This window comes from Anopheles stephensi, chromosome 3 (assembly GCF_013141755.1).
Source record: "Anopheles stephensi strain Indian chromosome 3, UCI_ANSTEP_V1.0, whole genome shotgun sequence".
Lineage (NCBI taxonomy): Eukaryota > Metazoa > Arthropoda > Insecta > Diptera > Culicidae > Anopheles > Anopheles stephensi.
The window spans coordinates 58,533,052-58,555,680 of record NC_050203.1 but is presented as its reverse complement, the minus strand read 5'-3'; the positions used below and the strand labels follow the sequence as shown (position 1 = coordinate 58,555,680).

Genomic DNA, 22,629 nt, shown 5'->3' with positions numbered 1-22,629 from the left:
TGTTCTAAATACATACACCTTGGAAAAGCCGGTATTCGATGTATTGTTTATTTATCCATCTGTCAACATTCGATGAATTTAACCTTTGACAGTTACGTGCGATGTGTAACCGTGTAAACGTACCTTCAGCCGAATACCTGAGTTACCTGAGTTTTCATCACAGCAAAACATGCACGGCTTGTGATTGAGCAGAAAATCAAGCAGTACCAAGCGGAAGGCATCATCAAATAAAACCGGTACGATTGCTAGTGGGGTTTTGTACAGTGAATTCCGTTCCTACACAACTGCACACTTGTTTACTTGCAGCAGCGGCAAAACGAGCGATTACGGGCAGCTGGGGAGCATCAGAAAATCCGACCATTTTAGACAACACCAGCAGAAGTCGACGACCACAGCCAATGAAAGATGGCTTTTAGCTTCCCCGCATTTAGCTACATCGTGGCTCTCATTATTGACGCGTTTCTAATATTCTTCTCCATCTTTCACGTGATTGCCTTTGACGAGCTGAAAACCGATTATAAAAATCCGATCGACCAGTGCAACTCGCTCAATCCGGTAATTGAATACAGCGCCGTGAATCCGGGACCGGCCGGCCGTGCTTTCTCCTGAGCGGGGCACGAGCGACCGTTCTCCGATCGATAACTATTAACGCTGCTAGCGTTGTGCCTTTTTGTTGTTGTTTATTTTTAGCTCGTCCTGCCGGAATATGGATTACATATACTGTTCAACTTGCTGTTCTTATTTTCGGGAGAATGGCTATCACTCGCCCTGAACATTCCGCTCATCGCATACCATATATGGAGGTAGGCGCGCACTTTATCACCTGCACTCCGCGTATTTGCACATCTTTGCAAACAAATGGTAATGTTTTATTTTTCGTGCTTGCCGCACAATACTCGCGTTTAAGGTACGCTAATCGACCGGTTATGTCGCAACCGGGACTGTACGATCCAACGAGCATTATGAATACGGACGTTTTGCGAGCATGTTTGCGCGAAGGCTGGATTAAGCTGGCGGTGTACCTGCTATCGTTCTTCTACTATCTTTACGGGTAAGTGAGTGGCAGCAGGATGCACTACGGAATATGATTCTTTGAGTGCATCAACAAGTAACTATCTATGGTTAATCTGACTTCGTTGTTCTCCTGTAGCATGATCATGGCTCTAATCGCTGCGTAAGCGACTCAACACCATCAAACGACAAAGGATATTTGAGTAAGATTTTGTTTTGTTAGTGAAAACGATAGCTCTTTCGAGACATCGAGGCCATTGTGTCGTGTTAAAAGCAAAGCAAAGACTCGCTGCTGCATCCTATAAAGTAGTATCATCTCGGTTGAGCACCAGAATGCAGTTTCGGGTTTTGTTTGGGGTTACACCAAACGCCTTCATCCAGAACCGACCCGGGGAACTGCTCACTGATCATTCGATTGCTTTCTGGATTAGTGGATACTTATTTATTCCGTTCATTCATCGCTGTGCAACTGATGACAATGGTTCAAACGGGACGATCTTGACGATAATCAAAAGCGTTTCGAAACTCAGATCAGCATAGATACAATACGACATTTAGCCAATTCTAATGACCATATATATACACACACACACAGTTTATCTGTTTGAATAAATCATACTGAGCGTTTTGAAATGTGTAATAAGGTAATTGCTATTATTAATCACTGAAAAGTACATTGTTTTCTCAGTGGGAAGGAAATGCTCGCCTTTTCTAACATTTTGCCATTTTTCCGGAAAGAATATCCCGCTGTGATGGCGCGATGTGAGAGAAGTTGGACGGAATGGGGTTTCCTGTCTTCTCGTTAATCTGGCCGAGACTCGAAGGACTGCCAACAAACGTTAACGCACACCAGAGCTAATGTACCAGACAGGTGATCACTCCTTCAATGTCGTCCACCACTTTACCAGCGTGTAGCGCATTGTACTCGCCCGGCTACGGAGCATTGGTCACGTCATGCGAATGGCACCGGACGACCCAAGTAAAATCTTTTTTAGGTCCCAAATCAGGCCCAAATCATGGCGAATCATTGGAGCATGGGGTGCATGGCGTTGATGCATCTGGAATATTGGATGCATAGACGATAGCGGTTGAGATCCTGAGCGGTTTCGAGGGTTTCACTTGCTGATGATGCATACCTCTCACCTTACCATTCATAGTTGGAAAGGAAATCATGTTTCATCAAATTTTCGGATACATCCCAACATCGGTCACACACATAACCAAACTATATCGATATCGGTTGCTGCATTCGCTACGATTTCGGCTTTTTTAAACTACGGTTTTTTGTTTTCATTTATTTAAAAAAATGTTTCACTTATCTGTAAAAAAAAACTTCTATAAATCGCTAACATCATGTTCGCAGCATGCCTTCACTACCGCTTAATTCTTCGCGCCAGTTTCGAGCGTTGTAGTAAGAAACGATCTTTTTTGCTCCATGAAGCCGCGCCAACTATCTATCCCCTGCCTGTGGCGTATGGGTAGTAATATTTTATTTAACACTAAATTATAAACCTTCATGTATACACCGTACCGTACGGGTTAGCAGCAAATCTTGCTGCTTGTCGTATAAATTAGAAGTACAATAAGAATAGATCGCTAACCGGTATAATATATGTATATTTTATATTCCATTAAGGTTGCTTTCCCAGCAGTTTGGGATCGCTTCCCCCGTGGTTGGGACAAAAAGGAATAAAGTTGGCAGGGATGGAGAGCAGTAGCATGGGCAGAGAGAGGGTGTGGTGTTCGCATACTAGCGTGAAAATGCTTCCAGCAGCGGAACCATCTCACCACGTTTGCTTTGCTACAATAATCGAGACATATTTGCTACACTTAACTACGTTCGCCTAAATCTAACAGCTATCGCAGTTGTCCTTAAAATTGCGCCCTTCACGCAGCATGGCCACACACACACACACACACGCATGTCTATAAGTTACTGGGGGCATTTCTTGTTTTTCCTTTTATAAATCAAACTTAAGCATCAAATAATACTAGTTCGTTTACCGGCGAAGGCCGATGACGATGCGTGTTTTCGCACACACCCCGTTTCGCCCCATCCCTTTTATTCGACTCTTAATCTAAACGTGCGCATATGAGCGCGCGCGCTCGGGGGGGTAGACTAGTTTGCCACAGCTTACATCCTATTGCATCGCGGACAGTAACATTTTTGAATTACAGTACTGCAAAGTCGTATCAAAAGTATTATAAATCATAGGGGATCGGTTTTTGTTTTAATAATATTAAGATGGCCGTGGTTGGAGTATTTTTAAAAACAGCGGCTCTAACTAATGTGAACAACACAAATACTTGGTAACTTGGTTCAATTTTGGGATCATTTGCTTATCCGCTATCGAGACAGTGGGAATCGGGCACAACACTCCTGACACTTGTGCCTCCTCTCCCCTGTGTTCAGCGCTATTGGGGCCATCCATACACCTGGGGTTCGTTCATGCGATATCATTCATTCATTCATTCATCCATTCATCCTAGCTGTTCCGCTGTTTCTGTTTCCTCGGTTATCCGTTGGTCCACTCCCCAAATAGGCTGCTGTCTTCCAACTCCAAACGGACGATCACCAACCCGGGGGGGGGGGGGGGGGGGGGGGGGGGGTGGGGTCCGTCCCCTCTATTGGTCACCCAACCTAAGGCTAAGCGGTATGGCATTGCCGGAAGGCAAATTTCTCCTTTTCTTTTAAATTTTCCTACGTTTAAACTTAAAAAACAACTCTTGGTTGCATCGCGCGTGAATCTGTTTTGGTGCCTTGTGCAGAGGGGCTCTCACATCTTAATGCTTCCGCTTTCGAAGCTTGGCCTTGATCATCTTTTTCCAATTTCGTTTCGTTTTTTGCACCTTTACTGTCTCCACACACCCAGCTGCATACACACACGCACACGCCATTTGTCACGATGATACAGCGCTCCTTCTTGGCCAACATCATGGCCACTCTTCGCTCGGTATCGCCCCTCGGCCCTTTTATTCTTCACCTTGATTTGGTGTTCCGTTTTGCAAGTACCTTAAATCAACTGCCCTCGTGAACAAGACACCTCCCCTCCCCCCCCACCTCCCCCCCCCACCCCATCGGGCTGGACCCTTGGTCGACTTATAACGGTAGTTATGGAATGTATGCACATCAATTTGATTATGTCGTAAACGGGGGACCGACCGACCGACGAATGAATGGCATTTGGCGCACAACAATGTGGAAGAAACTGTGCCCTCAAGACAACAACCAACAGAAAAAAAAACTGAAAAGAACCTTCATCCTATGACGATGATGTTAAACTATCTGAGATGTAGCTACAAGTGTTCCCGGCGCGATGGGCGTTGTTTCCCTCCGTTTTGTTTCGGCTAAACTTAAAAGAACGAATCACACCTTATAATAATTGTTTCCCCCCAACGATCTCCCAACGAGTGGACGAGTCTGCTCGATCGCTCACTAATCGATGATAAATACTTTCCACTGGCCAGTACTTTCGTCTGCGCAGCCCAACCACCGATCCTCTCTCCTGCTTGCCTCCTAACCGATCGGTAGTAAATCAGTCGTTTCTGTCCAGCTGCTGTCCAGCTTATCTACAGGTTTTGCGCCAACACGCATCAGGCAGATGATGTCACGCGTGGTGGTGGTGGAGTGGGATGTTCGCAACTAGCGGCTCTGCCTGGTGCTCGAAGAGAAGAGACTGTAAGGGAGAGAAGGGAAAGAAGTACACAGCATTAATTTATTTGACTGCCGGACGGAGATATTAATGACTGGATAATATTTGTTTCAAAAAATTATAAATATTTTAAAAACCGTACAATTGAAACTTTTTTAAAATATTTTAATTTCTTTAAAAATTACTAAATTAAAATTAAAATTAAATTCACGATGCGGCAAATCTGGGAGAAGAAGATGGCGGAGCAGCAGCTCCACTCCTACCGTCTCTTCATTGATTTTAAAGCCGCATATGACAGCATAGCCAGGGTAAAACTGTACGACGCAATGAGCTCTTTTGGAATCCCGACCAAGCTTACCAGCCTGGTAAGAATGACAATGGCCAACATCACATGCCAGGTGAAGGTGGATGAAATGTTCTCAGGACCCTTTGCTATGGGACCCTTTGAGATGGGCTTGCCTGTCTCCTTTTCAACCTGGCGCTGGAGAGTCAGCCATCCGCGCCTCGGTGGTGGAAACTTCGGGGACCATCTTCTATAAGTCAATCCAGATCCTGGCATACGCTGATGACATTGACATCATTGGTTTGAGGCTCTCCTATGTGGCAGAAGCTTATCAAAGGATCGAGCGTGCGGCACAGAACCTTGGGTTGGAGATTAACGAGGCGAAAACCATAAGGATGGTGGCACCACCAGTGGCACTGCTAACAAATACTGAGATACGCAAGTCGTCCTAAACTTCACCTATCTGGGATCAAAAGTCAGCACCGACAACAACATTGACGTTGAGTTACACGGCAATGGTGCTGGCTGCCAACCGGTCATACTACAGCCTGAGGAAACTTCTCCACTCTAAATACCTGACGGCTGAAGCTGGGATTGTACAGCACATTTATAGTCCCAGTACTCACATACTCTTCTGAGCCGCGTTCGAGAGGAAGATGCTCAGAAGGATTTTTGGCCCCTGGTGTGTTGAAGGATAATGGAAGCGTCGCTGCAATGACAAGCTCTACGAGCTGTACGATGATCTCACCATCGTGCAGCGCATTAGACTCGCCAGGATCCGGTGGGCTGGTCACGTCATGAGAATGACTCCGGACGACCCAGCCCGTAAAGTCCTTTTAGGCCGTCCACACGGACAGAGGAGGCGTGGTAGGCCCAAATTGGGATAGAGTGATGGTAGAACGGCCAGTATTACGGATTGGCAGACGACGGCACTAAACCGTAAGCGGTATCGAGGCCTGCAGACCGCAGAGCGGTTGTAGCGTCTGATAAGTAAGTAAGTAAGTAAAAAATACGAAAAATCTTCCTTGCCACTAAAAACCTCGAGAGGTCTCGGCCACATTTCTGGTTTCCCGTGACTTGATTTTATCCGTAACAAAGTGGTCAGCTCTGCGTACGTGGTGAGCCAGTCTGGATGGGATTTGAACTCCGGTCGTGCTGCCGCGTGAAGACCGGCCGATATCATCTGACCGTAATTGGAATTCTAACCAAAACCGGGCAATTTTCACCAGCAAAACCCTTCTAAGGCACAGACTTTTATCACACTCACTGGAATTGCCGCTGTGTTGCGCGCGCGAGCTTGTGTATGACAGCACGCTTTTCTTGAGTCGATTTTCCCGTTTAGGAAATTCCGACAAGCAAAAAAAAAAAAGGTTTGAAACACAGCAAACAGTTATCAGGCGTTTTGAACCAAGGCGAAACATTTTCAAACCGTATCTGTTAACGAAAGCAGCAGTCGCTCAGCATTTTCCCGGGAACGCTTCGCTTCGCTGGTCCCCGGGCACACCGCCAGGGGGGAAGAAAGAAAAAAAAAACATTCCAGAGATATTTTTACACTTCACACTCCAAAGGCAGGTTTGTTGTTGGTTGCGCCTACTCTGCGCATTGGACGCGCGGCGTCTGTTGGAGGCACCCCACGTGGTGCTGGGGGAGGTGTTGGTTCGGGCTGGTATGGAAAACGAGTTTTTCTTACCACCTTGCTGGCACACGCTGTGAGAGATTTTCTACTCTTGTTGGGAGGAATGGGAAAAGCTAACGTTTCATGGCACTTATTTATGTTTTGATTCTTGAGCAACGGCCTGGCCATACTGTTGTAAAAGATTCTTTTATCTTATCGATGAATTGCTTGTTGATCCTACATTGCTCTTGGTCTGCTGGTTCTACAATTTTAAGCTAGCAGGAGTACGTGTCTTTTAAGGGAGCCTATCCTTGAAGAAGTATCCTCTTTCAGGAGAAACTAAAATCTTTATAAAATCGCCTGGAGCTGGAAGAAACCCACCAAATAAGTCCAAAAAAAGATGTGTCCTACGGAAAGCTAGCTGTTCTTGGCCCCTACTATTATCTGGATTTTCAATCAATCTTTCTCAGTAGTTTGAGTCTTCGATCTATTGAGCCACTCTGGGCAAGAAGCTGAATAGCCGAATCAAGGTGCGGACTTATCCGATCATGATCATGGTCGCCTAATTCTAGTATGATCTGGGCGGATATCAGCATATCCGCTTATGCTGAGCTTATGGAGGATTTTACTGTATAAATCCTGTATAAATAATACTTCACAAGCTCTACCGATATTCGCTTCAGTATAAATACTTTAGTCTTTAAACGGATGCAGCTTGTATGTCTGCAGCTTTACACGATTAAGGTCAATTATGTCGTAATCTTACCTAGTTGAAAGTAATGTGTCCCCATCCGCACATCAGCGCAGCATAGCGCTCCGGCATCTCACCGTTCCTTAGCGCGCCGGTATGGCATGGATTTTTATGATAATTTACTACAAATATACACAATACTATACCGAACAGGTGTACACACTTCACACACACACACCACCCAAAGCCACTTCCACCACCGGACGGACGCGGAGTAATAACGGACGTAAAACCTGAACACTTGTGGGTCACCAGCAGGAGGAGCAGCAAATACGAAAACAAAAAAAATCGTCACCCTTAACGCAGACTGACCACTCGAAGACTTTGTCCACCATACCACGCATGAATAAATAACACATTGAATAGAAGCGTTAAAAAAAAACTGTGACCCAAGAAAACGGCATGAAGTCACACACGGCCATCCAAAAGCGCGCCATCGATCGACGTCATCGATCGATTTCCGGCCTGTTGGTCAGTTGGATCCCCGATATTGTGTGACCGATCGGCAGTGGTATGTTGGTATTTGCTCACACACACACACACTCTCTCTCTCTCCCTCTAACACACCCGCACACGCACACTTTTCCTTCCGGTGATGCGTCTGTTTAGCACTTGAGCGCGGGCTGTCACCACCCGCGTACTTGTGTACGGTTGGTCCGTCACGCCAGATGATGGACGCAGGTGACCGGATCAAAGCGGGCGAGATGTAACCGGATGTCAGGGAAGAAGCTTCGTCAGTAAAACGTTAGCGGAGACGGTGCGGCTGATGGGTATGCCGCAGCGGCTGTGTACGGTGGTGCAATAGTTGCTGATACTGGAACGCAGGATGCTGATACAGCTGGGGCAAGCCGTACTGCTGGGGCTGCTGGCTGTGATGATGGTACTGAGGAAAGTATTGGTCCGGTAAAGCCGCCTGCTGCTGCTGCTGCTGCTGCTGGTAAGGATGGTATGGCACCCCATCGTATCCATGCAACCGCACCGTACGCAGATGGCCGTTCGGTTGCGCCATCGTGAGGAGATCGTTGTTTTCGTTTCAGAATTGCCGGACCTGGAACATTGAAAGAGACTAAGATAAATCTAAATTATAATTTGGAGTTTCACACACCCGCGTGCGAGCAGAGCACATGCATATGGGGAGGGTGAAGGTGTGAAGCGGTGAATGGAGGACGGGCAAGCACCGGCGTCAGCGTGCCGAGCCGCCACGATGGCGAGGTAGTAGTCCCCTGGAGGTAGTAGTCTTTTAGTATCAGGCAAAGCGAGCTGTTCCCATGTTCCTTTCCTTTAGTGGGTTAATAGCGGCAGGCTCGTCGCAATTCGCCGACAGTTGTAGCTTAAATTGTCTTCAAACTTTCGATCTCGCACGATTGATCTGTTCGTTAGCACGTACAACTTCCACCGAGGCAGCAACAGCAGCAACAGGTCGGTCACTCGCCTAATGTGTGCCTTGTGGTGCGATGGATGATTTTCTCTGCCCCCCAGACCAGAAGTCCCTTACTCCCGGGCGTGTTCCTTAACATCCACAACCCGCATCCCGCATTCCAATTTGTTTTTTTTTTCGCCGCAGAATTGGTGCTAAAATTAAAACCGTTTTTAGGGTAATCACTGCAAGTGTGAAAATTAGCGGCCGGCTCCGTACTTCGGACCGACGCACATAAGCAAACCAACCAGCACACACCGGAGTGGTGGCCGTTCCCGTTTGTTGTGCACATGGGCCGTCGCACGGTTGGAGTGCGACCTCCGGACTCCATTTCCCGCGAGAGTTTTGGGAGTAAAGATCGGAATGTACAGCACATCCCGGGTCGCGCCCGGTGGTTGGTGGAACTCATTTTGCGCATGAACGGTTCTTGACCGACCGTGTGGCGTCTAGCGAACACATGGAATGGATATAACAGCCTCCACCATTCCTGTGTCGCTTCAAACGCATAAACTTCCTTTCGGGCTATGAAGCGATCGTGGATGGCCGTGAAGCACTTTCGGCGTCGTTTTGCGTGTCTTCAGTGTGGTATTTGGAGATATATTCTAGGAGTTATCGCAAACAATCCATTACGAGAAAGAAAATCAAATAGAAATTTCTCTATAACATTTTTGAACTATTTCTTAGATAGATTTTTTTTTGATCATTGTTTGATGATAAACCTAGTCTCCATATAATATAAAGAAAAAACCCGCACTCTACTAGAGCAGTCATTGGAGGAGGCTACTACCACCAGATCACTAGTAGAACTATTTTTAATCCACACCTACGCCCGATCCAACCTGACTGCAGCGCGCATCAGTACACCTCATATTTCACATTTGCCCCAGGGCATGTGCCACGACGGCACCCCCACCGAAGTTGTCGAATGCTCTCAAGCTACCATTATGCATATGCCCCACAGATGTGTGCTAGCGTCATGCCCGGAACATGCAGACCGATCGCCGAAAACGCGCGCGTGTGTGTGGGTACGAAATAATTCGGAGGAAACCAATGCTCTCTGCCAACGGTTCTACTGCAGTCTAAATCACCATTGGAAGGAAAAATTGAGAAGAAGAGATAGACAGTTTTGGAAACTAACCCATCACCGGGGTATCTTGCGATCTATACACCCCCCCCCCCCCGGGCGATGCATTGTGTCAGGACATTGTAGGCGCGCATGCAGGAACTACTAGACTGGGAGTAGTGCACACTGCTCCACTACAACTACCAACTACGGCAGGGTCTAAGGTTTCTGAGTGCTACAGATGCAAAGAAAAGGGACAAACTTCACTAAACCTTTTGCACGACAGGAAGATGTGTCTTTTGCGACTCTCTTGTCTCCAGTTAGAAGCCTTTAGCCTTCTTCCGCTGAGGTATCTCGCTAGCCTCAACGCTCACATCCGTTCTCCACACGCTTAGGCAGATCGGGCGATGAAATTGGAAACCAGCTCCCGAGCGGTTGCATTACGGAAATCTCGACCTGACAGATGATCGCGCGCATGCAGCAGTGAGTAGTAGGGTGTAGTAGGGTGTACCGCCCAGCCACAAGTGCCGGGACCACACCACCACATGGTTTTTCTTTGCCTATTTTTTTTAATCGTATTTTTGGGTGGTTTTCGCCGTTGTTAGACTCTCATCTGCCCCAGGCGCGGTCCAGCGTAGCACCCGAGCCGTGAGAACTAGAAGTATAAGGAAGAAGAAAGAAAGAGAGTGCAAACACAATGTCGATCACACAGTATGGAGTGGCGAGTGAGAAATTGTCGACGTTGTACTAATCCGCGGGGTGCAACAACAATAGGGCACACTATGCTAAGTCTGTGCTGCGTTTAAATGAGATTATAGAGGAAAGAGGATGCGGCAAGATGCAAGAAGCTACCCGCCAGAGGAGATAGGGCGCCACGGCCACCTAACCAACTAACCAGCCAGCCACAAGCGTTGGTAGCGCGGCGAAATCGAGCAGAGAAGAGATATTACGACAGCGAGTACTACGAGCACAGAAACAGTGGTTTAGAGTTAAGGCTTTAGGGGGAAGAAGGAAAAGAACATAAAATCGACTGCTAACTGAACCACCCCCCTCAAGCCATTCCACCTGTACCATAAATAACAATGGTTTTATGCTACTACTTTCACTGTTTCACTTTTTGTTTGTTAAACCAACCAGCTCCGACGGACGGGACATGTACACCTGACGCGCGGAAGGAAGCTTACAAACCAAGAAACAGTGTGGAGTGTGGCTCAATTTTTATAACTTAATATTTTTGCGCATTAAAAAAAAATGTGTGCACGCGCGACATGCCCGGTGAGGAAATTTTTATTCAACACCGAGAAGAGCGACTGTTTATGAAAGCACGATCACGTCACGAAGAAAATCACTGCTCAGTCGTTGTGCCGCCATTATTCGCGGATCGTATGGTAAACACGTGGAGCGAGAGCAACAAAAAAAAGCAGGCAGCAGGGAGCAAACTCCACCATCACCACCAACAGAGTCGACGCCCCACACAGGTGGGAAAATATGAAAATTCTATTATTATACTTTTTGGGGCAGCAACCCTCTCGGTTTGGGCTTGCTACTGCTGCCGGTGGTCGACCGAGGGCGAGCTGTGACTCACGCTTAGTCCCTCCGCCTTAGTAGAGTACGCGATCGTTAGCCGGTGCGAATTTTATCTTTGCTACTCGATCGTAACTTGTGGAGATTGTTTTGCATGTAGACATATAATGTCTTTGGAGACTTTTAACACATAAGGGCGGATCGATTTCCACGATCGTTTAGCTACTAAAATAATCTTACGAAGCACTCTCTCTCTCTTCTAATTGCAACATGTCTCCCAGCACCTCTCGGTTGCGCCCTCTTCATCAGCATCGTGTGCGTGTGTGACTCATGCAAAACCAACCCACCTCCCCTCCCCGCCCCCCCCCCCCCCAAAAAAAAAAAAGACAAAGATGAGCTGAACTTTACCGCTCACATTTAAAACAACCAGTGGGAAAACACCAAAGCACCAGTGGTGTTGTGCCTATCCGTTGAAAGGTTGATGATGAGCCAACCGACCAAAAGGCTTCGTTTCGACAAACGGCGCGCGGGCATGTCTAATGATAAAAATAAATGCCCCACTGCGTTGCGCCAGACACCGTCACCATCACTTGGTCCCACCACTAAACCAAACCAAAACTAATCGTCCCAAATTGGCCACCGAACGCCGGGTAGGGTGCCGGAAGCGCACAACCGAGCAGACGCTGTCTGTTTGTACAGCCGATTAACATCAAACCGTCGAAGCTTAGGACATTCCCTTGGTGGGCGGAGGAAAGTTAAGAGTTGTCCACATTAAGATGAATGATTTGTTGGAAGTAGATAGCCATGTGCGGTTGTTGCGGTCAAACAATAATCGAACTTAAAATTTTCGGCAACACTTTAACCACCATCAGATGGATGCTCAGAGCTCTCGCAACACACACGACGCCTCCATGTTCCTGGGGAATAGGGTGGTAATCGTCACCCACTCGCACCGGCACTCTAAAAGAGGACACACCGTGGGTTGGCTGTTGGGAAACAACCGCACCGTAGATCCGTAACAAGTGATCTCAGGAAGTTGTCCAAGGCCCGCGGCACTGAAAGATCACTAATCGATTCGCTTCGCCCAGACCATGATCACAATAGCCTATAAATTGTACGCGGGCAAGTGTCGGGAACCAGTGTTGCAAAAGAAACAATCCAGCGCCCGTTTTTGGAGCACCCACCCACAGCTACTCATCCTTGTACGGGATGCGAGCCCGCACTCTATCTAGCACCTCCCCAAATCTCCCCAAAAGTGAAACCATCAAGGGCGAAAGCACTGAGCTCCTAAAAAGTCCTGCTTCACGGAACCTGTGTGTCAGAGGTCCATGTTTTTAACCCCCGCATGATCGCACACACACACACATGTATGGGAAACAGTCGTTAAGGTGACAAATATGGCACGAAGACATGATCCGAAAGTTCGCGTAGGCCGGTCACGGTGAGCTCACTACTTGCCCGCTGGATAATCGCCAAAACTTTGTGCATAAGTCAGAAACGATCTTCAAACCGGGCCGGGAGCAAATTAGTTCTTCCGAAATGGACATTTAACGGCTGGATCTCGCTGCCTCACGAACAGGCACTAAGCGCGACGCAGACTCTTACGCAAAGCTAAGGTTCACCTTCAGGTTCACCGCTGGGCTTAATCTGTCTGTTGCGCTCGTTCTCAGACTGCAGCCGTGAAAGTCTACCCCTATTGCAACACATCTTCCCAGCACACTCTCTGCTCGCGGTTCTGCTGTCGTAACTGTCCCACAAATTCCTTCGACGAATTATGTTGCTCAAAACACGCACGCATCAAACCAATGCGCGCGTAGAGCCATATGTTGACGGTATACGAGTCCGATATCCCGGGTGCCGTATGCGCCAAAGTGCTGAACGGAAAGAGGCGATACACCATTAATGCTCCTTGATCTCTACATTTTATCTCACCACGAAAATATGTTCCTCGTGATGCGTTTCTTGGCACACTTGTACAGTGCGCGGACCCTGTGAAGCCGCTTTTCTGAGTACTGCTAAAAGTAGTTTTTCGAAGCATAAATTACAGCTCTGTCCCTTTCGTCCAGTGTGACCGATAGCGTTTAGCCAAAAACCCGGACCGCAGAAAAGGGAAACCTTGTCTACAGGTGGGTGGAGGTGTCCATGGCATCTTGTCCCGGTAGATCTTGTTTTCGTGCATGTGCGCGTGGGAATACGGGAAACTAGCCGGAGTCCGATTTGGCGCACAATGTAGCGCCGCCACCAGTCGTCCCCAAACACCGGTGCCGCGTAGGTGTAGAAGGTTCCCCCCCCCACAACTAAGCAGTCCCATGAGTGAAATCCGGATCGGCAAAGGTATCACCACCAGGGGGGGCGACTAGATCGCGCCCGAGCTGCAACAAGAAGAATGGAAGACCTTGCGCTGGCCTCTCAACGCTTAAGACGAGCGTTGGGTTTAGCGGATTAGTTACGCGCTCGAACGCTTAGAGTGGGCCACCAAGTTTGTCTTGACGGTGTGTCCGGATCGTTTTGGTGCCGTCGTTCGGTGTCGCATGCATGGGGGCGGAAGCAATTTGGCGCCATCTGGAGCCGCACACCGAATGGAGGCAGCAGCAGCGCCATGCTGAAGGAAACGATTGTGCAATCACGCTCCCCGTCATAGGACGTGGATGCATTAGAACTACCCTGCGCTGTCACAAAATGGTCATCGATGGGGTGCACAAATGATGCAAAAAAAAGGGAAGGACAAAAACTACCATCCGCTCCACCACTAACGCCTGCGCACAGCACCCGACCGAACAAATGGTTGGTGTCCTACCTGCAGTTGGTACGGGTTGCTTCCCTATACAAGGCACGCAACTCAATACCGGTGATGGATGTGTAAGACCCACACAGGGTAGCGAAACGGGGACTCGTGCCGTGCTCCGACCAACCACACACTCACACACAACACAATCCACGAAACTAATTTGAATTTAATTAGAGTTGAGCTTCTAGCAAGATGTCGTACCGGCGACTTTGTGTACTGTACTACCCCCCCTGCCCTCCTGTCGTCTACGTCCCTTCCGACAGGTAGATGGGCGGTTGGTGTCGACCGATCGGTGTTCCTCCTCCCACGGAAAGCAGACCTCGCTTTTATGACACTGAGTCTCGACGGTGTAGAGCCGACGGGGCCGCGGCTCTAATGGCGCAAACGGACTTACGCTGATGATTGAGACACGGAACGTTACCGTAGCCCGATGGTACCAGTCAAGTCGGGGGGTTCATCAGAGCGCTCAGACGTATTGGCGTACTGGATGATGGATTTACGATTTGGTGGGACGCTTCGTTAAGGGAATTGGACGGCGCGCCATCCAATTGGTACGGGTGAGTGAAAAGTGTGACACCATTTCACTCGGGTCAGAGGACGGCCATCATGTCTGCACGGGAACGTTCGACTTCTAGCACACACTGGTTGTTGTTGGTTGTTCGGGAGGTTTGGCTAGTTATCCGATCACTACCGTCACCGTTAAGAAGCTCCTTTTTTTTACATCGCAAAATATAACTCTAAAATACCATCTTCTGAAGATGGTTCGGGGTTTACGGAAAACATGGATAGACACCTGGTGAATTCCAGCGAGAAAAACAGGTGTGACGCTGACAAGTAGGTCGCCGTTCCGGTCATAAACTATGCGAACAGCCCCAACTAATCAGAACAGGTGTAGCAAGTAACGCTACGTTCTAAATTGGTTCCTTCTTTTTTTGGCACAGCTTGAGTGCGTATGCCTTTTATACCACCCCAACGGCGGCAACCCTTGGTTTGCTTGCCTATTTCTCGTGTGTGCGTGTGTGTGTAAGTAATATGTGATTCCCAACCACTTTAGTAATTGCAGAAATTAACGTTCCCATTGCTGCTTTAGTTTTGCATGCTAATAACACACGGCCGTGTGTGCCCCGGATAGTCGCGACTCCATCGCCGTGAAAGGATGGAGATGAGAACGGTGCTGTTGCCGAGACACGATTAGCTTACACGCTTTTAGTGACGAAAGATGACGGAAACAAACGCAACAGTTCCAACTCGAGCTCAAAACCAAAGGAAAGCGATCAAGACAACCTCACACACACACGCACGATCGCACGCGTCTAAGCGTGAGATCTAATGCTAGTAGCCACGTTTCTCGTCCCGAAATCGTTCAATGCACGTTTTCTTGTGCAGGGCCAGCGGAACGATTCAATCGGAACATCATCTCCGAAGGCACCTGCCAAGGGCACACAGCACACCATGATGAAACAAATCGAGTTAGGGTACGCAACAGCCGAGATGATCGTCAAGTGACCGAAAAGGAACCGCGAGCGGGAAAAACTGAAGGAGCGTGGCTTTGGAAGTGTTTGTGGGAAGTGGGGGAGAAGAAAGAAATTGAAGGAAAATTTGATGGAAACCACAGCAGCCACAATCTGCTTGTCGCGCGGTTCCGATCGGGTTTCCCCCCCTTTCTCAATAGGACACGACGCGCATAGGATAGGAAGCTTGAACTGTTTTTTTTTTTTTTTGAGCGTCAATTTCTTTCTTCTCCAGTAAAGAGAGTTTGCAGCTAAATTAAGATATTAATGTAAATTACAGTACATTCACAAAAACCCGGTCCCGGTGGATTGCATAATGTGGAGCGGAAAGATGCGTGTAAGGATGGGCGCTGCACGATCACGGGGATTAATAAGAGTGTGAGACAAACCAGTGTTGTTTTTGGCGAAGATTTGGCGAAGAGCGATCAGTCAGATCGCCGGTAAGTGTAGCTTGATCAACGCAATTCGGTGGTGACGGTTAAGGCCCCGCTCCAGAGAGACGCGGAACACCGGTCCGTTTCGTGGACGCGAGCGAGCTGGTGAGTTTATGGGCGGGGTGGTGGTTTAAGTATAGGGCAACAACAGGTACGAGACACGGCCAAAGGGATATAAGAAAGGCGGGTTAAAACACGGCGTAAATTAAAAACTAACAGATGAGTGAGTTATTTTTATTAAACGTTTGAGCAAACTGTATATTATATTATTCCAGAGAGACAGAGAGAGAGATGAGAGTGTGTGAGAGAGTGAAAGACAGAAACAAAACAGATAAGATTATTAATTAATAATTATTAATATTATTTTTTTTCTTCTTTAGCGCTGGTTTTAGGTGGTTTTGTTGGTGGTTGGTGATGGTTTTGTTTTTGTTTTCATCGTCTCAGTTTCATTCCTGTAGCTATTAAAATATTAATTCTTATTAATTGTATGATTATATTAACATTACTCATTTCCCTCTCTCTTTGCTGCCACACGCACACACATTCCCCTCTATAGCACGTGCGTTGTGATAATTTTTTTTAAAATCATATTTCCTTCTTTTTGTCCCTCAAAAATGCGCTCCATCATCTCTGGATCATCGTTCTACGGTGCTACATAACTTAAGCCTAACCTAGCTCTGGCACGCTGGCTGGTTTGAGCCTTAGTTAAACCGTACTAGGGGCTAGTTGGTTTCGTGCTAGGAGGAAGGAGTATTGTGAGGTTTGTTTGGCGCTATTGAGTTGTGTTGGTTTGTTGGATGTTGGAAGTAGTGTAAGCACAGGTGTGTACTAATGGCTGTGTAGAAGCACAGGTGTTTTGTGCCGATGTGTGTTGATTGGTTATAGAATACATTATTAAAATACATCGTTACAGTACAACAATACTAAGTAGCAGCGACAAAAATTAAAAATCCGTGCCGGGTGGGGGATATTATTATATGGCGCTCACACACACCTCCTCATCATCTATCATCATACACAACAGATCCATTCCATGTTGCAATTTGCAGTATGCAATTTTGTGTCAGAGTACAACACTAAACTAAAATGATCGCAAAACGCACCACAAATTGGACGAGCGTATGTGTATGTGTGTGTGTGTGTTTGTGAATTATGCTTTCAATGTTATAATGGTTTTATGTATTCCCCATTCCTCCATTCTACATATCCGGTTGCGATTGCTTTATCACGTGCTCATCTTACTTACACTAAACACATTCAGTTAACACTTAATAACAGAGCAGTTAATTATGGCATTTCGTTGTGTTTTGTTTTGTTTTTTTTTTTAAGAAGAGTCTTCTTGGGCGATCTAGTAGAAGCACATACACACATCTCTCCCTCCACTCTCTAAAGTACGCGATCGATAAGCGATCGGATGGCATTTCCACTGTACGTGATATCACTCTTCTACTGATTGTTAAAGCAGCGCACACCTTATAAACCACCCTTCCTTTTAATGCTCATTACGGTTCATCGTACGGCGATAGTTACATGCCCTGCGTTATGCTGTTGAAGCTGTTTGTAAGTATGCTTGCTGCTCTCGCTTTACCAGTCGCTGCTGCTTGCCTAACGTTTGTAACACACATTTGAACTATTCAAAACGGTCATGGAGAGTGTGTGTGAAAGGTGGGTACACACCATATGCAACTAAATATAATCTTTCTATCAATATTAATAACACAATAAAAAAACAAATGAAATAAATTAGCCACACAAGTAAAAAGAAAAAAATAAACTCCACTAAGACGTGTTCGTCCTAACGATTGTACTTCTCATACTGATCGTAGTTAGTTAAATACAATACACGCCTTTATTAGCACATTATGTTTGTTCTGTGTTGTTATTAAATAGCAAACAAAAAAGAAAAACAAAATTTAAATTAACCGCCAGCATTTAAAAAAAAATATGTTAAAACGTTAAGTATAAGATTACGCTTAAGTATATATGCGTCTAAATTCGTCCCCAGCTTTTTACACTTAAAAAACTATTATTCGTCTACTAATACACACGGCTGGATGATTGGCTACTGATGGGCGGACTGAATGTGGGATGCGCTTTGTTACACGTTTTGCCCCCCCCTTTACTATTTCCTTTTAATTTTTGGGGGGTTAATCTCGAAACTGTTATCATGCTGTATGGGCGGTGGTGGTGGAATACAAAAAAACACACACACACACGTGAACATTTTTACTGACTGTTGGGGGAGACATGCTGTTCTTAAGACATATGCGCGAACGGAGAAAAGATCTGATTTCGTTGGTTCGCGGGCGCCACGCACTTTTCACTGGTGTTCACTGGGGGTGCCGTGTGTGTATGTGTGCGCCCTTCTTTGTATAGCCCGCCACCGTCCCCCCATCTCCAAAGACTTAGGGATGATTAGTACGCTAACATTAGAACAGTATCGTTACATTTCAAGTTACTTGGCCGGTGCGTGTGAGTAGTAGTTGTGTCTGGGGCGGTTGGGATTACATGTTTGATTATCATTATTAATCACAAACTATTTTTTTGTTTGTTTCGTTTTACTCTAACCTCCCTTTGCATCGAATTTTGATGTGCTCATCGCACTAACATTTAATTGCTGATGATGTAAGGGATCACCACCAAAAACAGTCTTCGAGACAATTGTACTGTGTTGGGGTTGAGAGGGATTTAAAGAAGAGCATATTAGTAGTGGAGAGAGATTTAACAAAAAAAAAAATGTATATCATATAAAGGACATGGAGGGGCCGGGCGTCATGGAAGCAGCTGTACACACAACACGCAAAAATAGCATTCAACTAAGAGAGAGAGAGAGAGATATATGTGTTTGTATCCTGTTTTAAAAAACTGCATATGTACACATGTTCGCTGGCACTAACCCTACAGCCGCGATTGATGCAACCTAATAAATATAACAATCGAGCACCATGGTGCAGAGTACGTGGAGTTGTGATGTAAATATATTAAAATCTAGACTAAACAAAACATAGAGATTCACTTACAATTTCTTTAAAAAACACTTTAAATAAAATAAATATGATCTATTTTAAATAGAAAACTATTACTTTAACTATTAACAGACCGAAGTAGACGCTTCGGAAGGAGAAAGAGTGGACATGGCTGTTTGCTTCACAAACGGGCGTTTGGGTAGAATAAAAGGCGAGTTGTGTGCTGTTGTGTACAGCATCATGTTGTCGGTGACGTGATGTGAGTATCATTGCCGGCTGACGACTGACCAGGGCAACTCCCATATCTCAGACGCGTGCACCAGACCCAAACGATCTATCATCGATGCGCGAAGAGCCATTTTCATCATGGATCGCGCTGTAATATTTCTATTTATTTACTGATCCCCCTCCATCGCCAGGAGGAGGTGGAGGGTGGTGGCCAACGCAATCGGTTACATTCAACAGGCGACACACAACCGTGTATGTAGTTCAGACTGTTTGCTTAAATGTGTTTCACATACCACCACCGTACAACCGTACTGGCGCGCACACGCACGAGCGCCTGAACCACGATAATGTATATCTTCCAGATTCCGGTTTGCTAGGGCGTATCCAAAACCTCTGTTGCTGGCTGGCTGATTGGTTTGGGGGGTATAGCGTGCCCTCTCAGCATCTGTGTCGGAGGCGTAGCAGCAGAGCAATAGCTCGCTCCATTGCGTGGAGATTGAAGCTTTTGCATCTCTCAGGGCACGAGGCACACCCGTTCAAGAATGTGACACACTCCATCCGGAGAAGATCAGAGTTTTTGTTTTGTGCTTCTCCTTAAAAAAAGCGTCTGAAAATCCTTGAGCTAATCAAACTATGCTGCTCCAGGTCACAGTATCGATCCCAACAGGCTAGGCTGGCGAGTTTGCATATCTTCTGGCGGCACATACAATGCCTCACCACCAGCGCGCTAAAATGCACGATCTTTGCCCTTTTTTTTGTTATTTTGGACAACATCATATTTGCATACCGAGAACCGCTTTTCCTGTTTCCTTCTCGTCCCGCCCCGATCGTCTTTGAAAGCAAGGGATCACCACACACGGCACGATGAGCGATCCAAGCACGCCCGTCCGTTCGTCATTCATTCTTGAAACGGAGGAAAGTTGGAGAACGCACATAAAACGAGAAAACATACCGGACACACTGCCACTTCGCCTTGTCGCGCGGTCGAGAAGTGCTTGATTAGTTATAGACCGGTTTTTCTCGCTTCTAAAGCTCAACCCACCACCGCTCGACCGCTGTCAAAGCGCGCGTAGCGCAGCAACCACCACCGAGAAGGAGACAAAACTCCTTCACGTTTGCCTGCTGTGGGCCACGGTGTTGGCGGTGGTCTGAGAGAGGCTCGCGTGACATACAGAAAACTTGTCAAGGTTATCGTGCGGACCCGCGAGAAGAAGCAACCAGAATCGATCGGTATTCACTGTTGCAGCATATCTTCTCGGACGTTCCTTCTATGCGACGCAGACGATCCTTCTGTAATCGATCGTTATCGAGCGTCATGCATTCTGAAGGATTGAACGGTCAGATAAAAACGATGGCTCACCTCGCTCAACTATGCGCGATCGTATTCTGCGTGGATGCTTAGGAACCACCCCCAAGAGAGTTCTAAGAGCCTCCCTCAAGTGGGAGAACTCTCGAATGGATGCTGTGCTTGTACAAGACTCTACATTCAACCACCATCAAAGGGGAGGGGTCAGGGGAGTTTTCTGTGGCCTGGTCTAGGCAGCCACACTTATCGACAATATGTAACCAGATGAAACGTGCTTGCTCGACCGCGGCAAAGTCCCATTACCAGTGCACACACCGGACACGTGAGCGTGGATTGTCACTGAGCTGTAGAAGCAAACAGGCCGTTGTGTTGAACGACCGTAGGACCCAAGTGCACACATTCTCCGGTGAAATGCACCCATAACTCAAACATCGTCGCTTTGTTTTGCTCTTTCGGTGCATTTGCATCATTATGGTTGTCGCCTTCGTGACGGGTTTTGTGATGTATCTCGCACTATGCTGGGAGAGACGAGTGCCAAGAGTGCCTTAGAGTGTGGCGTAGAGAAATTTCTTCGCAAAGAACAGCACATCATTAATCAGATCGCACATTTGCCTGTACGCACGCAGACGCCCAGCGGCGTGTAGGTCAAGGACTGTGTGATCCTTCCTCCTCTGCCCGGGTAGTCCCAGTAGTGAGTGGTGCACCACTAGCAGTGTGTGGAGTGATGACAGTCGCCCGAGGTATTCGCACTGTACACGGGCCGCCAGTAATTACTGATGCTCTCTCGATCGAACTCGATCGGATGCTGATGACAGAGAAGAAGTGAGACTGACTGCTGCTGATGATGCCTTTCTTCGTTGCTTAATTAAACCGATTGACCCTAGACGGGCGCGCGCGCTTGCGATGCATGCTACACGCTGTGCCTCGATATGTTTTGCTTCATCCACGATCCCGATCGGTGGCCACTGTTGTGTAGGTTCTATTATCAGCCCTTTGACGGACCTCGGCCACCGAAAGGGCATGTAAACAGCGACAAGGCGCACCACACTGCTCGTCGAAACTATTACTTCCCGCGAGGAATGTATACTGCGCTAGTAGGTATAGCGGCAAGTATCATTATTTGCAACAAACAAAAATCATTTTATGGTAAAAGAGTTAATGCTCAGGACGACTTCCGCGTAACTTTGATCCTCACACCGCGCATTCTCGTCGAGCGTAATATCTTAACCACCAATCGGTGGGTAGCTCGTAAAGTGGTAAATTGGATTTTTCCAGTGCCACCGTGGCGGTTCTGGCCATTAGATATTTCTCTTCATTAAAAAAAAACTTCACCATTCATTGCAGGTGAGACATGCGTTGCCTCAGCATTTTATGCGCCCCACTCGCAGCAGCAGCAGCAGCACGCTGGAAGTTCGTGGTTTAATGTGTGTGTACTTTTTTTTTTGCGCCTGGCTTTTTGGTCCCTGGCCTCGCTCCCTCTTTCGCTTCTTACCCATTTTGGTAAAGCTGCCCCCTCTAGGTGGTTGTTTCCTGTTTCTCCACCTTAAGCTGATGACGTACGCACCGAATCCGCCACAGTAAGGGAATGCTGATATGCGTCTGCTGGTGTGGGGATTCGGTTCCTGGATGTTTGGAACCCGAAAAAAAAACCGGATGCCACCACCAACACTTCAGCAGCAACCCACTCGGGAGATTTAAGCCAGGGGGCGCGCAGAAAATCAGCGTTTGGGTCGCGCGGCAACAATGCATGTGGCGAGACACGCCAGAGACAAACGATATGTCCAATGACCTTTTTTAATACTTGTGTGCCCCCCTTACCCCCGTTCCCCCCTGTCCAAAGTACCGTACAAACACATACACACTCACACACACGAGCGCAAGTTGTAGGGCATTGCTAAGGGAAGCTGCTTCAGCCCGATTCGCCGTTTGCTGCTCTCCTTTGCTCAAACCGCGCCGCGTGTTTTGAGTGTGTGTGTCACGGGCTATAAATAATTTAGCGCAACCGCCACCACCGTTGGCGGTTTTCGTGGTTCTAGCGCTATTTTGGATGCATGGCTACCGCCCTTTCCCCCTGTTTTT

The 22,629-nt window shown here is 47.2% G+C and overlaps 2 protein-coding genes across 6 annotated transcripts in view; one reads left to right on the top strand and one right to left on the bottom strand.

Annotated features, from left to right (window-relative positions):
• Window positions 1–76: 76 nt before the first annotated feature.
• LOC118508997 (protein cornichon) lies at window positions 77–1,659 on the top strand. Its single transcript, XM_036049000.1, has 5 exons — window positions 77–236; window positions 307–555; window positions 691–803; window positions 908–1,051; window positions 1,151–1,659. The coding sequence occupies exons 2-5, from the start codon at window positions 406–408 to the stop codon at window positions 1,176–1,178; spliced, it is 435 nt and encodes a 144-aa protein (XP_035904893.1). The 5' UTR covers window positions 77–236; window positions 307–405; the 3' UTR covers window positions 1,179–1,659.
• A 610-nt stretch (window positions 1,660–2,269) lies between these two features.
• Window positions 2,270–22,629, bottom strand: part of LOC118508995 (protein held out wings) — a 30,046-nt gene continuing 9,686 nt past the window's right edge. Inside the window, exons 3-5 of one of the 5 annotated variants that reach the window (XM_036048994.1) lie at window positions 16,006–16,152; window positions 7,329–8,361; window positions 2,270–4,688 (exon numbers count right to left, since the gene is read on the bottom strand). In XM_036048994.1, coding sequence (XP_035904887.1) covers window positions 16,072–16,152 — 81 coding nt within the window. In that variant the 3' untranslated portion in view covers window positions 2,270–4,688; window positions 7,329–8,361; window positions 16,006–16,071. Of the gene's footprint in view, window positions 4,689–7,328; window positions 8,380–10,065; window positions 10,449–16,005; window positions 16,153–22,629 lie in introns of all 5 variants that reach the window. The other 4 variants (XM_036048996.1, XM_036048995.1, XM_036048997.1 and 1 more) reach the window with 4 other exon arrangements.